Source organism: Balearica regulorum, chromosome 1, assembly GCF_011004875.1.
Source record: "Balearica regulorum gibbericeps isolate bBalReg1 chromosome 1, bBalReg1.pri, whole genome shotgun sequence".
NCBI classification, from domain to species: domain Eukaryota; kingdom Metazoa; phylum Chordata; class Aves; order Gruiformes; family Gruidae; genus Balearica; species Balearica regulorum.
The window spans coordinates 104,827,992-104,843,667 of record NC_046184.1 but is presented as its reverse complement, the minus strand read 5'-3'; the positions used below and the strand labels follow the sequence as shown (position 1 = coordinate 104,843,667).

The 15,676-nt window shown below is 37.7% G+C and overlaps 1 protein-coding gene across 8 annotated transcripts in view; it reads right to left on the bottom strand.

The window, feature by feature from the left end:
• GBE1 (1,4-alpha-glucan branching enzyme 1) overlaps window positions 1-15,676 on the bottom strand; it is a 180,105-nt gene that overhangs the window by 102,226 nt on the left and 62,203 nt on the right. For 7 of the 8 annotated variants that reach the window (XM_075769449.1, XM_075769438.1, XM_075769453.1 and 4 more), the window contains 2 exons: window positions 1,674-1,799; window positions 292-427 (listed from right to left, as the gene is read on the bottom strand). In XM_075769449.1, the coding sequence (XP_075625564.1) occupies window positions 292-427; window positions 1,674-1,799 (262 nt within the window). The remainder of the gene's footprint in view (window positions 1-291; window positions 428-1,673; window positions 1,800-15,676) is intronic. The other variant, XM_075769480.1, reaches the window with a different exon arrangement.

Sequence of the window (15,676 nt, the reverse complement as noted above, 5' to 3'; positions counted from 1 at the left end):
TTCAAGTTGAAAGCAAGCCATGCCAAAAGCAAACTGCTCTGCAGTATTTATCTAGGCTTTTGCAATCACATTTTACTTAATCTGTAGAATTGTTTTTCACTTACATATCCTATTTCAGTCTTTGTTTCTTCTCTGTAGATTTTACTTGTTTATAATTTTTGCTGCCCTCCATCTACTTTTATAGTACATGTAATCCAAAACCACAAAAAAAAAGTATAGACATTTGATATTTTCTAGTAAGAGCACAGGCACACAAAAGTTTTATCTCTGTAAGTGTCTTTACTTACTTACCAAGATCCTTTATTCTAGGTAATACATTGTATGTGAAATTTTTATAAGAAGCTACTTTCCCTTCTGGGGAAGCAATCCCCACATGAGATTCATAGATTCTTAGGCTTTTTAATCTCTTGGGGGAAGGATGCTTACGCTGTAAGGAAGAAAACAGTTGTCGTTACGATACAACAGCTTGGAAGCATTGTCACAATCACATAATTTGCACAAGATGAAAAACAATTTAAGGTTTGTTTTGTTTTTCCTCTAAAAACACAAACATTTGAGAAGTAATTAAACATTCTAAATTGCTAAAACAAATCCCTATTTCAAATTACATTCTTCATGAATAAGAAATCATGGGCCTCCATGATTCAACACTTTTCTTATACTCTCTTTAAATTACACTGAAGTGTACAAACTTATACCAGGCATTGTATTATAAAGTTGTTCTGAAGTACTATGAAGCTTGTTTGAAAATAAAAGATGACAACAGAAACAGAGATTTTTATTTAAGAAGTTGAAGGTGCTCTGTCTTCTCCAAACTAAAATTTATAAATATTTTAGTCCTAAAAAAAGTTCCACAGCACAGAATCATCTATATCATAATCACTTAGGATTAAATAAATAAATTCCAAGTCTGTAGGGGAGTACACAGTATTTCTAGATAGGCGAAAATATCTAAAGAATACAGAGGCAATTGAAATTCATCACAAAACCTCCTTACACTTGAATGAGAGCTTAGACTTGATTGGGATTTTAAAATATTGTCTGAAGAAACTTGGAAAAACTACTGTACTCCGTCTGAAATTTCTGAATGCTCTCCTGCTATATTTTTCATATTTCATGTAAAGAATTCTCCCCCTTATGGCAGCGCATAAGAAGAGGGCTTTAAAACCAATAAACAGATTTTCCTGATACAAAGAAACTAGGATTTGACTGGACCATGAACACCTTACTTTTGAACACTTTTTCTGACTTCACACAGCATTGACTTATTATTGGAGTACTGAACTTTGTATTTGTGGCTAACTAATTCTTAAACCCAATTCTGGTAATTTCCTGCTCTCCTGTGGAGCAGGGAGGGCCGCCTAGTCCTGGAATAGTTATTGAGCTTGCCCAGCATGTGAGAAGCCAAGGTTAAAATACCATTTTAACAGGTAACTCTTTTTTTATATACTCCATGGGAAACTGAAAAAGTAGCTCAAAACCATCCATCATTAAAGTCACTTGTTTCTGTCAAAGCCATGACTAAAAACCCTTCATTTCTCACTTTAGCTACTTTAACTAGTTCGCTACCCTCTTTTTGTAGAGCTACTCTTTTTTTTTTGAATTCTGAGCAAGCATACAAAGATGACAATATACAGCTTATACACCTTTTGAAAATAATATTTAAGCCTTACTATATATGACTGTGGTGGATTCCAGTGTACCCAATCGTAATTCACTTTGTCTTCATCACGGACTACATATCTTGCCCAAGGTGAAATACGATAGAGGAGTTCACCATTTTGAGCACGAATCACCACCTATAAAATAACCACAACATGCATGTAGTCACACACCATAAACCATAGTGGAGAATGAAATAGTATACTACACAGAAATTTAATTTAAAGAACACACAAATATACAAGACAAGGAAGAATGACCCTGTTCACAGGTTTGATTTGCAAAAGTACAGCAAACCAGGCATGTCAGACAGAGGAGCGATGTTCATGAGCAGGAGCTGAAAGGTGAAGATATATGTAAGCTTCATGTAAGTAATGGGAAAAAGAGCCTTCCCAAATGTATAGTTAGGTTCCCTAATTTCCCCTGTCATTGCTATTTCCCCCGCCACATTCTTATAAATTTAAATAGACATGAAGTATAATGCCAGCAAGATGAGAACTGTGATTTGTTTACTTGGCAAATAATCTAGTAAGCCAATTTTAATATATTAATTGCGTCTTTTCTATGCTTTGTGAGTCCTGACCAGTATTATATAGACCAGAACCACGGATCAGCACAAGAAGCACATGACAGCTTTCAGGTCAAGAAGAGGCAAAAGAGTAAATTTAAATTGCTGGGTTTCTTCTTCTGCCTTTCAGTTTCTCTGGATGCCTTCATCATTCTAACAATTAAAACAAAATATTATCATGTTTCATTTTCCGTATTTGGCTTCCTCTATCTTATAACAAGATGAAAAAGGACCATTCTTTTCAATTCCTTCAAAAAGCTCCTAAGAGCTTTTTTTCACTCACTGCAGAGTGACCAGACACAACAAACTTAGGAACCCTTTTGGAGTATTATAATTTTACACAACAAAAGCAAAATTGAAATAATTACTAGGATAATGTTGTACCAGAACCTCACAGACGACATTGTATTTGATGATGTTGAACAGGTGATTAATGATGTTGAACAGGTGATGATTAATTACTCTATTGAGTAATTAATGCAATCCATAACTTATAAAATACCCTTGGGAAAGGGTATGAGAATCAAGAGGTGGAATGTAGCGTTGCTGACTGGGAGAGTGTTGCACATTTAGGAGCTAGGGACAACAGGTCTATGCTGCACATGTCCCTTGGCAGCAGGACAACCTCAGCCCTCTCAGCATAAGAGAGGGGCTCGCAGAGCTGCCTCTTGGTACCCATGACTATGCCACCCACATGGCCTTGCCTTTGTCTAAAAACACAGTAATAAATTCTCATGAGAACATGCTTTAGGAGTAGAGTTGTTTTCTTGTAAGGAAATTATATAGTAGTTCAAATGACCAAAAGGCAGAGCTCTCCAAGGACAGGATCTGCTGCACACAGCATGCCATGGGAAAATCTACCAGGATACTTATCTGATGCCACACTAATGTGGGGTGCTCAGCATTTGAAGGCTACTTGCACTCACTATCAGTATTCCTACCCTTATTCTAAATTAAAGCAGTTATCCTGTGAAGCCAATTGTTGTCAGGCCTTTCCTCTTGAGATGCAGGAAGAGCCCTGCTCCATCTCCCTCACCTCACCACAGCCTACCCCACCTTCCCCACTCTGAGTTTGGCTGGGTGTGTTGGCCGCCATTAAAACAGTAACACAGAAGGCTTGCAAATACAGAACTCAAACGTACAAGCAAGAAGTCCCGAAATTCTTTATTAAGTTGATTTATTTTTTTTTGTTGGTTGTTGGTTTTGGGGGCTTTTTTTTTTTTTTTTGTAAGGAGAGCTATGAACATCATAAAAAGCCTCAAGTGAAAGGGAAGGTCGTGTGGTTTTTTCCTCCTTTTTTATTAAAAGTGACTTTTCTTTGATCTCAATTCCTAACAAGTAGTCTGGAAGACAACTATCAAAGAATTGCCTTTTCACCTGTGGCAAGTGTCTTTCATTATTTTGAGAGATCATCTGTATCCTTAATCCAACCACAGTAGAAGGTAAGATGAAAATATGTGTACTGGAAGTTGGTAAAGTAAGAAAGGAAATACAATTACTCAGTGTATATTATAACTCTGACAACTCAAAACAGGTTTTCTAAGAAGAGTAATTGAAATGAACCACCTAAACAGAAAAAAACTAAGAAAGTTATGGGAAGCACCGTACAGTTGCACATAAAACTACTTCTGCCATCTGTGCTAGCAATGCTGGCCAAAAGGGTATTTCTGCAAATTGTATCACACTATGAAGATCCTCCTGGCTGACAGCATTGACAATTTGCAAGTTACTCTTAAAATACTAAGAGTTCTCATCTTTTTGATATCATACTTCTGCTTATGCTATTGCTCATTTTCTTAATTTGTCCCAATTTACCCATTACAGAAATAAGACAATTGCTGCATATAATAGCCATACTTAGGCTACTCATGTTAGCATTCCTTTTTCTCTAATATTATAGTGTAATTTATACTATACAAGCTTATGAGGGGTGGACACATTTTAATAAATATGAGATAATTAATCTAAATTCAGAACATTATTTAAATAGATGTAATACTGGTTTAATCCAAAGATGATACTGGAGAAGAGAAAAAGTTTATTTACTATGAAATACTAAAACCAGTCATGCATACTCTTTAATCCATTAAGCAATGAAAAACACTTAAGAAAAACAGAGATTAGAAACACATTTAAATGAGCAACCAGTTTTTTCACTTTTTTTAACCCACACTTCTACAGTTATGCTGCGTGTGCAATTAACCATATCTCTGCATCCCGTCCTTCTGAAATAGCGTAAGAGCTTTTGTTGTTCCACAGTCACTCAACTCAATTTGACCATATTCTCCTTCATTTCGGAGGCACCAGTGTACTTGATTTACCAGTTTTTCAGAAGTCATTTTGTTTAAGTACTAGTTTTGCTTTTATTCAAAGCATCTATCAGGTCAAGTTTATCGGTTAGATTTTTCAGGAATTGAGAGACTTTTATAGGAACTTGTACAAGTTCCCACCAACTTTCACAACGAGAATTCTAATAGCTACAAATAAAACTTCCAAGGAGCAAAGGCATACATGCATGTCACATGTTAAGATAGTAACAATGTACAGCCATAAACAGGTGGTACTAATTACCACTTTTTGCTAGGGTTTGGTTTACATACTTAACAGTCTTAACAGACTTAAGAGTCTGCTCTATTTTAAGGTTCATAATCTAAATTTCTGGTTTTCATTTTTATTTTAGAACTTCGCTTCCAGTTTTACTATGTGAATATGTAAGATAGTTCCCCTGTTCTAAAGGATGTATTTATCCAACAACAGAAGTCATACAATTTAACCATGCAAGTGTCATGAAGTCTCTTTAGAAAGTGGGGGGGGAGCACTTATTTTAAACAATTAAGAAAATTTGTTGCCTTCCTCAGTGTATTGCTTCTTAAGGAATATTTTCCAAATATATTCAGCCATGGCTGTATCTTGTTGAACCTCACCACAGGAGTAGAAACCTCAATTTCACTCACGTCTTGCTGTAATTTTTGAACATCATAAGCTATGCACAGAGAAAACATAGTCCAGAGGAACACTGCTAACCCAGAAAAGGAATCATTGCAACACTGAAGCTGGTTAAGTTGAATCCTGTTCTTACCTAGTTTACAATAGTATAATCAACATAGTTCCCTTAGTTTCCTAGCAAGTGATCCCTAACAATTTCAATGCTCATTTCCTATGTTTGCTTAATCCTTTTCTTAATTTTATGTGAATCCCATTTGCTGAATCTTTCCTTAATTACCAAGCTCTATACTTAACCAACTTCTTATTCCTCTCTCCTGATACTGTAAAAAGTTGATTAAGTAGTTACAAGTAGAAAGACTTCAGATAATATTTTCTAAAGTTTCTTGAGACAGAACTCCCATCATGCTTAGCTAAGGCATGAGCAAAAAAACCCCACCAACCTGCAAAAAGTTGAATGACATCCCAAAACAAATAACAATTCAGCTCAAGACTGACAAAAATAACTCTAATAGCAACAGTCCAATGCTTTCACTCCCATATTTGCTTTGGCATTTCTTTAAACAGTTAATTACAAATAAATAGAAATTGTAATAAAAGAAGTAATAATATAAAGCACACACATGAAACTGAAAGATATATAAGCTACTCTTGCTCCACTCAGCCCAAACTATTACTTGTGGTCCATTCTCTGCAGTGCTCAGATATAAAAAGTAGCTGCCATGTGTACTCTGCACCTGGTGCTACAGGTTATATATATAAAGAATACCAAATATATCAAAAGGGCTGTGTAATGTCTAAAGTATCTATAAGCCTCTTTAGGAGACACTATACTTTTGCTCCAAATTTGCTTTTTTTACTCATTTCAAACTAATTCTCAAGTTATGATGCATAACCTAAGCTAGCTACCACTTAGTTCATCAACATTTTATAGCTGAATTTACATTTTCTAATTAACTCAATCTTCTCTAAGGAGCATACGTAAAATCATGATGTTGATTAAATAGGCTTCTTCAAACCGGCCTTGGAGTTTACCTACTTCATTTAAGATATATGTCCCTGTTTCCTTAAGGTATATGAGGAAACACATCATACCATTTTGATACAAACACTACAGCCCCTATTAAAGCTTTCAAAACACATACTACGATAGCATTAAATGCCTTTGCCAAGTGGACCAAGCAAACTAGCTAAAGTTTAGCCTCTAATCACAACTAACCTTTTTGTTTTACACTTATTTAAGCTTCAGTTCAAGAAAATCTTAGGTAAAAATAGTCACTGTATTTCTGATTGTATTATCAGTTTTTTTCACTTTTTCTGGCTTCTGAAAACATAACAGAGCACACACCTTGGTAGTTAAACTTAGTTGCCACAAGTAATAGTCAGGCATGGCACGTAGAAGTTCTGCAGTAGGCATTTAAGACGCACAATATGTACCAAACAACCCTTTATCATCAATACGTTTTCATATTACAGTTACGTACCCGCATTATGGCTTACCCTTGGCTTTCTTCAGCTTAGTGATTTAAGTCACCTTTTAAATGTTTACCAATATGAGCTATGTAAAATTGGCAGGGAGGAGAAGCAATGCTGGTCACTACAGAAGACACTCCAACAAGAGAACAAGTGGAGGGAGAAAAAGGAAATACAAGTTTCCTAGGCAAAATAATACATCCTCCTCTATGTGTGTGTTTAAACTGTTAAGAAACAGCCAAAACTAAGTTAAGAAGTCGTCCACGCATCAAGAGTTAGATTTTGCTGCCTGAATTTAGAAGGACAGAAAAGCAAAGAAAACCCAGATGAAGAGAACTTGCCACCACCTACATTAAACATCTCTATCTGAAACATAAGATAGAGTAGTATTCTACTGTCAAACTGCATAATATGGGTAACATGACAATTATATTTTTGTGGGGAGGAGGAAGTCTTACAGCAGGTAACCTGTTTAGAACTCTATACTAAAAAGTCTTTTCTCCCTACTTCCTCATAGTTTCCAAGTTGGCTTACCCATTGGAAATTTCTAACACAAGACTCTGGAAAATTCAAAGTTAGTCATGTAGAATTTACCTATGTCAATACTAGATATAGCTCCCCTAAATAGTTTTGGGAGTTTTTCCCCCTCCTCTAGTGGTAAATACATTCACACAATACTTATGTAAAAACTCAAAATCCTTGATGACCTTTGAATATCACATGATTCTGGCTTCCATGTGAAATATCAGTATAAATACATGCAAATAAATGCTCTTACACAAATAAGTGTCAAAAAGACAGAACGAAAAAGTCCTTCAAAATTTGACACTAAAAAGTCAATTTACTCCAAAAATGGACATGGCGCAGATACACAATTCATATAAGCACAATCATAAAGTAACAAAAAGTGAAGAACTTAACTTAAGCTGCTCATCTTTTGTATGTAAAGGTTAAAAATCTGTGGTTTGTTTGCATTTTTCGTTATAGGGATATTGGGTGTATTTTCAACATTTGTCTGAAATGTTCAGCACACTTGAGGTTTAGCATCCAAAACAGCTGTTGTTAGTGCAGTAGATTTCACAGATGAATACAGCCAAGTTAATGAAAAGATGCCCTAGTAACCTGAAGTTTAAGGCATCAGTGCTACTGAAGTGACTAATTTTGAAGAACTTTCAGATCTGAATAATAAAAAAAAAATCACTAGAAAAACTGAAACGTATGGCTGTAATATGAGCAAACATATAGCCAACAATGGCTATCTTTAAATGTACGTGAAAACTGGTGTGCAGAGGTGCATTCCAATTTTCAAAATACTGGACTGCTGGAAGACAAAGCAGAATCTAAATTTCACAGAGTACACAGATGTGTAAAACTAAGTACAGTATTTACAGGTCTGTTTTGATGACGTTTGAAACTCTTGAAAGCAGATTATTACAGTTAAGGAGAAACCCTCACTCTGAGGGCAGTCTAGTGTCATATAGAACAGGCAATATAGAACATGGGAGCAATTTAGAAGCTGAAATAGGTTTCATTTAATTTAATGGTGCTTCCAATGGAGAACAAGTGAGATTCAGGGGCCTCGACTTTCAGAAACAATGCAAATTTTTGAAACTCTTGAGTATGCTGCTATTCTTCCTTTCCAAAATAGCATATGTCTTCTGTATTGCCTACAGCACATCTGCCAGCCACTTTCTGGATTTCTCAGGGCATTTAAAGGAAAACTCAGCACTTATGTTCAGGCAACTTCCAACCTACTGTGACAGTGAAATTTGTTGACTTTTTATGAACAGAAGCTACACACTTTTTCTTAAGTTATCTGTAACAATAAAAAGCCTGAAAGTTTTGCAAGTCTAAAAGTTTAGTCACAAATACTAATTTAGATAAAACATATACCCATGTGTAAAATGGAGCTTAATGTGGTTGTGCTGTTATGACAGATGAAAGCGTGCAGTAACAGGCCATAAAACATCCTGTTTAAAATTCATATGTTCACGAATATCCCCTTTCATTGTTTTTGTTTGCCTAGCTTCATATTTGTGTTGGGTTTGCGTGGCAAGGTTTTGGTAGTGTAGCCAAAAAGATAGACCTGTAACGAAGGCCTGCTTATATTATACATAATAAGAAAATGTAGCCAAGAAGAAAGGCCTGTAATGAAGGCCTACTTGTATTATATGTGATAAGAAACTATTCATTATTACTTTAGGTAGAAGGCTAACAATTCTTAGAATGAGCACCTGCTACACATCATGAGAAAAAGGAGGAGCTACAAGACACTTCAAGGTCCTTATGTACATACTTTGCAGAAAGGGAGGACATTAATTGCCTCCAGCAACATCCTTATCTTTCTGAGGCGTATAGCAAACAATTACCAACACTGAAATACTGAGAAACTAGGGGAAAGGTAATTTGGGACAGGGGCCCCACGACCACCAACCCATAAGCCCCCTACCCAAATTATACCACCTACTCAAAAGATAGAGGCAGAGAACAGAACTGAGCATGCGTTCTAGTTTGCATACTAAGCGAAGAAATATGAACCAATTATTGGAACGGGGAGTGTACCACTTTGTAATCTTTGTAACATTTGTGTATAAATATGACAAGAGAACCAGCATTAGGGGTGCCTGATTTGAGGAACTATCCTCCTGACACCCAGCGCTGCAATAAAGGAAATGCCTGCTTCTTAATGCTAAATTAGTGTTAAGGAGTTTTCTTTCATTCCCGAATTTCGGTGACAGTAGCAGGTGGGGGCTATAGGGGTGGCTCCTGCGAGGAGCTGCCAGAAGCTTCCTCTGTGTCTGACAGAGCCAATGCCAGCCAGCTCCAAGACTGACCCGCCACTGGCCAAGGCCAAGCCCATCAGCGCCTCTGTGATAACATAGTTAAGAAGGGAAAAAAAACCACGGGGGGGAAGGTTTTGCAGCCAGGGAGAGAAGTGCGAAGATTTAACACCAAGGTCAGTGCAGAAGGAGGGGCAGGAGGTGCTCCAGGCACCAGAGCAGAGATCCCCCTGCAGCCCGTGGTGAAGACCATGGTGAAGCAGGCTGTCCCCCTGCAGCCCATGGAGGGAGGATGAGGGGGTGTAGAGATTCCACCTGCAGCCCATGGAGGACCCCACACCGGAGCAGGTGGAGGCACCTGAAGGAGGCTGTGGCCCCTGGGAAGCCCATGCTGGAGCAAGCTCCTGGCAGGACCTGTGGACCCATGGAGAGAGGAGCCCACACCAGAGCAGGTTTGCTGGCAGGACTTGTGACCCCGTGGGGGACCCACGCTGGAGCAGTTTGCTCCTAAAGGTCTGCACCCCGTGGGAGAGACCACGCTGGAGCAGTTCATGAAGGACTACAGCCCGTGGGAGAGACTCCATGTTGGAGCAGGGGAACGATGAGAGGAGTCCTCCCCCTGAGGATGAAGAAGCAGCAGAAACAACGTGTGATGAACTGACCACAACCCCCATCCCCCGCCACTGAGGGGAGGCAGAGGTTGAAGCCAGGAGTGAAGTTGAGCCCAGGAATGTGGGAGGGGTGGGGGGAGGTGTTTTAAGGCTTGATGTTATTTTTCTCATTGCTCTATTCTGTTTTGTTTAGTAATAAATTAGATGAATCCCTTTTCTAAGTTCAGTCTGTTTTGCCCGTGACGATAATTAGTGATCTCTCCCTGTCCTTATCTCGACCCAAGCCTTTTGTTAACTTCTCCTCCCCATCGTGCTGAGGGAGGGGTGAGCAAGCAGCCGCGTGGTACCTTGCTGCCGGCTGGGCCTAAACCACAACAATATTCTCCTTCAAATGAGCTTCATTTGGCTACCTCATCTTCCAGTGTACGCATACACAGATCTTCAGAACAGTGTGGGAGAAGAATTCAGATGAGTTACCTACAAGATAATTTCTCTGCCCTGCATCTAGTCCTTTAGCTTTCAGATCCTACATCTAAAGTAGCCTGTAATTCCAGGTGTGAGGATTGTATTCAATTATGATGTGCCCCTATAAGTCATCTGCCTCTGTTTCCACCAATAAAGATACAAGATCAAACACTAGAAATAAGAGCAAGCCATACTGTCTTGATAATTCCTTATTTTTCATTTAACATCTGCTGGACTTTTTTTAAAAAATTAACATTGATATTTTTGCAGTTACAGAAATTTGTTATATAGTGGTTTGTCATTTATACTCAAGGAGAGGAAAACAAGGAGGTGATAACAGATAACTGATGAATATCTGCAAGCCAATAAACTGCTCTGAAACACTGTATTATTATTTCATTACTTTAATAGCTTGAAAGCACTTGGAATGATTGTTGGTATATCTGGCTTTTAATACAACGATGAAATTAAATTGGCCAAATGGAATCATATAGAAATGTCACTTTTTATATAAGGATAATAAGCTATTATTTCAATATTTTATGATTTATAGTATTTCATTAGCTTCATATTTATTAATTTCTCAGACAAGATTAACAAAAATGTAAAAGCCACAAGAACACAGGTGGAAACATCACCTCATCTCAATAACATACACCTGATTTGAAAGTAAGTTCAACCCAAAACCTAAAAGCATCACAGGATTAAGTCTTAAAAGCTCTAGGAAGTTTATGTTAGAAGCTGCAATAACTTAACCAGGTTTTTCCACCAAATGAAATCTATTAGAATTTAAACATCAATGTATTCCCCTCCCATTGTTGTTCTAAGAGTCCATGGGGAAGGAAAAAACCTGCTTGTACACTAAGATTTTTTTTTAGTATAAAATACTGTATTGGGTCTGGCTGAGATGGAGTTAATTCTCCCCAGAGCAGCCTTCATAGTGCTACGCTTCGTACTGGTAGCTAGAAAGGTGTTAACACACCATTGTTATCTGACCCAAGGGATATTCCGTACCCTATGATATCTGCTCAGCAATAAAAAGCTGAGAGAAAGGAAGAGGGGACATTTGGTTTTTTACATTTGTCTTCTGAAGCAACCACTACACATTCTGAAGCCCTGCTTCCCAGGAAGTGACTGGACATCACCTGCTGATGTCTTTTGCTTCCATATGTGGCCTTTTGCTTTACTAAACTGCCTTTATCTTGACCCAAGAGTTTTTTCCATCTTACTTCCCCACCCCACCCACCCTCTTGCTCAGGAGCCGAGTGACAGAGCAGTTTGGTGGGCATCTGACATCCAGCCAGGGTCAACCCACCACACATGTACAGTGGACAAAGAAAAGTTTTACTTTTGCACTACAAATTTATAAAAATACAAAAGAATCTGAAACAATTAAAGTTAATCTCTCCAAAAAATTATACTTTGGACATACTGCTGCTATAAGAAAACCTGGTCTTAGATTATTTCATAAATGCCATTCAGTTTCCAAGACAGTTCCTGCATTCATGTCACTGATACAATCCTGCTAATAAGACCATATTTCTTTTTTCTTCAGTTGTTCATCCTCTTTTCAACCCCTTCAAGTTGCTACAGAAATAGAAGTGAAGTTTCACTATCAGTTGAAAAATAACTTTCCCTGCACACCTTCCGTGTATACTTTTCCCCTCAAAGTGTATCCAATCCTGAGTTTAGCACCCAGAATAGAACACATGGTTCTGATGATCTCTTGTCAGTCAATGATGTAAGTTGAGCCCATTTACAAAAGTAAATCATATCACCACCCCTGCCTTCCGTAGGCCCACAGGGCAACTATTACCATTCTCTTTCTACAGATCATATTGGTTTGAGAGAATCACTAGAGTCTAGAGGCAATATTTTGTATGTTTGATGCGTGGGACCACAGCAGAACACTTTCCAGTAAGGTAATGCAACCTGCTGCAGAACCTAGGACCAGAATTCAGAGTTCCTAGCCTGACAGTTTGCTTTAAAGAAGATTAGATCTGCTAAATACAAAAGCCTGACAGAAAGTTGGATAGAACAGCACTGTTAAGAACTTTATTCTGGAATTGTCTCATTCAACCTAACATATTTTTAGAGAACAGATAAAACATTTCCCTCTCTAATAGTCTCAGAAGGCAAGGAATGAAGAAGCAGCTCCACTAGTGCCTTACTCTTCTTGCTACTGCACAGCCCTGCCTAACAAAGCTCAGGACAGGCAGCAAGGAGGAAAAGGGATCAGAAGTTGTTCAACACTTCAGCTTCCCCTAGCCAGGAATACCTTCCCAAATGGACCCTCTACCCAAATCAGCGGGGAAGAAAGCATGAAAAATGGGAGATCTTTCTAGAACTCACCTTCCACTGAAAAACTTAACCATACTCTATTCCTACCACTCCAAATAACCAAGAAATCAAGCATATCTGTCAAGGTGCCTGCAGTCACTGAAGTTATTTCCTAACAAGCAAATTGAGTAGAAGCCTTGAAAAGAAGTTTCAGGAGGAATGGACAGCATGTTGCTTCTGCCAGACTGTTCTTCCTAAATTACAAATCAGTTACACTGCAAAGAAAAAGTAATAGAAACAGTAGTCACATTACTCCAAGTCCCCCTTTCTCCAACTTTATTTTCCCCAACAATTCAAGATTACTGTCAAAATTAAGTCAGTTGAGACAAAGCTGTGCTTTGTTTGGTTTTTTTTGTTCCAAGCAATTTTCTGGCAAAGAAATCTGCTAGAGGGATAAGCATTTAAATCAAATATTGAAAAAATACTCCTTAGCTATCGGACACATAGTAATAATTCTCAGGTGGTTTATATGTTTAACAAAGCTCTGCAGAGGAATCTGCATGGCTCAGAAGCCATTGGGAGCACAGTCTATTTGCTGTGTAGATTATTTTTTCCATAAGTATATCATCACATCAGCTATTAGACTCTAAACTTATTAGAGGTATCAAATATTTGTTCACAATTCCCCCTTCTTTCCCCTTCCCTTCTCCACGAGGGAAAGAAAATAAATTTTTAAAAAAATAAAGATATGAAAGCAACAAAAGCCTATCTTCAAAGTCAAGTCATGAAGTCATGCCTCGATTTTCCAAAAGAGGGAGATATAACTCCATTTGTGAATTAAGTATTCCATTGCAGAAAAGAACCTAAAAACATGTTTAACTAGTCTACTAATCAGATTAAAAAGAAAAGCTTTTGCTCTATTTTCCATTTCCACACTTCTCTGACAAAACTAAGAGAAATTAGTAAATAGTAACAAAAATACAGAAAATACTGTATTATCTATTGACTATAAAAATATTCAAAAGATGGAGACAGTAGCCTAGTATTATAAAAATATCTAAGCAGAGATAAAAATACCATAGAAAAATCAAACTGTTAAAATCCAGGAAACCATAGGAGAGTTGTTAAAATGAAAGCAATATCATGTGGAAACAGTCCCAATAGATTTCAAGCACAAGCACAGAGACAATACTTCACTCAATCATCATGAAGTATCCTAGAAGTACATGGTATTTCTACATGAATAAACAATAGGCTTAACTGTTAGCTACACAAAAGATAGCATTATTAGCTATTGAGGGACAAGCAGTTTATTTTTTAAAAAGGAAAATACCATATATAGCTATGCTGCAGGACAGTATTCAAACATTTCAGTTTAGAATCCAGACTTGGAAAACCTTTTTCAAAATCAAGTTAATAAAAGTCAAAGGAAAACTGGAATCTCTAAAATACACAGGTCAAGAAATACTTCCCCCCACCACTGTGTTCAACTAGAATCAAGTTACTATAACAACAGTGATGTAGTTCAGACTATAAAATTTGTATGCATGATATAAAAGCATTCTTATATGTATTATGTAACCAAGAGGCTTGGGGGGTAGGAGAGCACTGTTTGAAAAGCAACCATAATAATAAAGCACATTACACACAATAAATGTAACAGAGTTGTTTCAAGCCACATCAAGTAGAAAAGCAGCAGCTGAAGTACGTAATAGGGGCACCCAAGCATTAAGCATTACTTATCCTCAACTATAAAGCATTTGTATAAAGGACAACTGCTGCATAGCACACCTCGCAGTTGGGTGGCTGCAGCATAGCATGCTTACTTTTTGATGTTCTCATTCACAGATGTTTCAAACTGACTGCAAAACATCTTTTGGAGATGAGGCAGGTCATGTTCAATACCTCCACTTCCTGTCACATACTCCCACAGTATCTTATAACTGGGGTAGCCTACTGCCCCAAATGGTCCTTCCACTGTCCTCTCTCTCCTCTTGCTGCTGTCTCCCTGCTCAACAACTCAAGAGTCCCTAACACCTTACATCACATTCTGTGGTAGAGAAAGTGCAGAGAGTTGTGATATGTTCCCTCTGTTCTGAGGTCATCTATCATGGATGAGCTCACCTGACCCTCTCCGCACATTAAGTGCATTAACTGCTTTCTGATATTTTAAAGTAGCATACCTTGAATACTTTATCATAATGCCTCAGAGAAGTCCTCCTCAAACAGCTCCAGTGTCGGCTGTGTTGCTATTACAGATTCCATCTGACAAGACTCTGGCATCCAAGGTGTGGAATTAGTCCATTAGAATATCAAAGTTTATCTTCCACTTTCTGCTTGACCTATAATCTCCTCTTAACATTATAGACAAATACAGCTCAAAATCAGGGAGTATGCACCAGTGAGTCACACTGAAAAGTGTCAGAAGCTTTACCTAATTATAGTGACTATCTTCAAAACAAGAACAATTCCCCCAAAATCACAGCCATGTTTAAATATACTTTGTACGGACCCTCAAACATCAAATTCCATTTCAAGACCCTTTCTTTAAAAACTCTCTTTTCCTCCAAAAACTCCACATTTTGCTTTAACATACACATAATATCAATTGAAACAATTAGTCTTCTGTATGGATAAACTGAAAGGAAAGTATTTTTAAATAGCAAAACCTCCTACTAAAGAACTGTGCAATCTTCAAGTCACAGGAGAACTAAGCCTGCCAAAATAACTGAAGAAGAATATTCTGAAGTGGTGAGCTCAGTTTTCAAAAAAGGCTCCAAAGAGCAACAGTCTACTGCATTACAATGCTTCATCATTGCTACAGCTGATCCTATGAGTCCACATGTAGCTGCACACTGTTTACCAAATCCAAACAGGCAAAGTCAAGAGACCAC